The following is a 2,259-nucleotide window of genomic DNA, read 5'->3' on the forward strand; positions in this document are numbered from 1 at the left end:
ACAACGTTCGATAAGAACGTTATAAGAACGTAAACACGTGTTTTCCGGGTTTCTAAAGAAAATAACTCGTGGCTTGACAACAGGATTCCATTTTCTGATGAAGTTATTAATGTTTTGACACAGAACAGAGATATTCTTTCCACACCAGCAGAAAACCCACAACAGACTTAAAACAGACCCAAACCGGGACGTCCTATCGAAGTATGGTGGGATCTTTTCAGAGAGATCGCACAAGGGTAAAGTACAAGAGATGTTGACATAAAATGTACGCACTGAACTTCTTGCAGCATTGCAAGGGGTATTCAAGAAGAATCGATTTTAGAGTCTACTAATATGTAGAAAATACATACACATTTTATTTCTCCCTGACGAATTGTAGTTTATCTCCCCAACGCCGGGGTGGGGGGAGGGGGAAGCTTTCCTCAACGGGGACCCTGCCCCATTCCCCCTGCTGGCGTCACCCCTGAGGCGCAAACTGGAATCTTTCACGACAGATGAAACATTGTCCATCTTTGTAGCTCCATAGTAAAATGAGACTCCTCCTTACACCAAAATAAATAGTAGCAAAAAAGCATTGCTATCCTGGTGGTACAGTATACCTGTCAAAGAGGACAGCAAAAGTTCCTCTTCAAAGCCTCCTTGTTCATACTGCACTGAGAATTATAAAAAAAAACACCATAAAACAACCACTATCGATACTTTTACAATATAGGCCTAATACGATTGGGGACGGAATTATATGACAATATATGATTATCATTATCATGACATTGGTGTAGGCAATGTCTGATAATTCCATGGAATCTCAGATGCAAACACACATTTAAAAAATGTAAAATTAGGTTGTCTGGAATTATGAATTTTGATTTTGATTTATATTCACTGTAAGATTAACAATAGAAATTTTAATGTTGGCCTATGCCACTTTTGGCCCCGTCCAATCAGAAAACTGTATTTTGATGATGTCATGGAAAATACAAAAAGTTTTCCACAGTAGTTCTTTTGTCCCAAACCTCCTTAAACATTTCAAAATTAATTTGTAATTTCACTGTTCCCTGGTATTACAATGAAAACTGACATCGTCCAATCAGAAAACAGTACAAAAATGACGTCACATAAATTTGAAAATGCTTTTATTGAATTCTACGGGTATGAAAACCTCTAGATAAGTCTTGTATTCGCTCAGGTTAGCTTCTGTAATGAGTAATTAATTTTGGCACGCTTTGACTTCAATCTGGCCCACTGTGCATTGGTACGAGTAGGTTAGTCTACAAACATCGCCTAAAGTAATTGATTTTACCCGGCAGAACGAAAGAAGGAAACTCCGCTTTTCAGTCGTCTTAGGCACTCGTTTTTTGACAAACAATGACCTTTCAGAGGTCAAATTGCTGTCGAGAATATGAATTGGCTGCTTCGCAGCAATTAACACAAACAATTACAATACAACATTTGTTTATAAATTGAACTAAAAGGGAAACTATACATGCGAAAAACACGTATTTTTCAAATTTTAATGCATTTTCAGGAAGCTTGGGTAATTTTGGGCAATTTTTGCTGAATCTTGGGTAATTTCGACCCAGTCATCCATTGGGTATATTAAAAATTGTGAGTGGTCACGCTGCAGCCAACTGATGATGAGAATGGTCGTCGCGAGTGGAAAATTGAAAAATCGGGATTGGCGAAAACATTTAATAATAATAATTTAATATGTCGATTGCATTTTTGAAGAATGAATCTTTCGAACAAATACGTTTGCCGGTTGGAATATGGAAGTCTTGGAAGTGGTCTTAGAAATGGCGTTAAATAGGTTTGTTACCAACTTGTCTTACCTGTGTAGGCATAGCCTAGCATATGTATGCAGTACTGTATCATGTATAGAATACGGAATGCTACTCTACTGCCTGGCGCGATGTAGGCCGAAGCCCTTAATTTAGTCGAACTATAACATTAGACGAACACTATTTTGAATAAAGTACAGTAATTTACATGTTAATGATTGATCCATGGAACTATCTATTGGAAGGCAGCCTAGACCTGGCTAGTGATTATATAATAGGCCAGGCTGGCCCTATTAAAATGCCAGTTTATTCGTCGTGGAATGTGGATGATGATACCTCAAAAGCTAGCTCAAATTTGCGCAGAAAATGGCTAGGCAAAAGGTGCACAGAACTTAACTTCTGTATAATACATTGGTTATATATTCAAAATAGTTCCAAACTAATTTTCGACAAATGCTGCTCGGAAATCGGCCTTTATTTC

General features: G+C 37.7%; 1 protein-coding gene across 1 annotated transcript in view; it reads right to left on the reverse strand.

Moving 5' to 3' along the window:
• The window catches only part of LOC117103716, a 14,304-nt gene extending 12,453 nt beyond the window's left edge, over positions 1-1,851 (reverse strand). The window contains exons 1-2 of the mRNA XM_033244320.1: positions 1,830-1,851; positions 600-653 (exon numbers count right to left, since the gene is read on the reverse strand). Coding sequence (XP_033100211.1) covers positions 600-653; positions 1,830-1,851 — 76 coding nt within the window. The remainder of the gene's footprint in view (positions 1-599; positions 654-1,829) is intronic.
• Between the last annotated feature and the right edge of the window lie 408 nt (positions 1,852-2,259).

The sequence above is a fragment of the Anneissia japonica genome, unplaced genomic scaffold (assembly GCF_011630105.1).
Source record: "Anneissia japonica isolate Jap-2015-1 unplaced genomic scaffold, ASM1163010v1 scaffold7640_len123960_cov104, whole genome shotgun sequence".
NCBI classification, from domain to species: Eukaryota; Metazoa; Echinodermata; class Crinoidea; order Comatulida; family Comatulidae; genus Anneissia; species Anneissia japonica.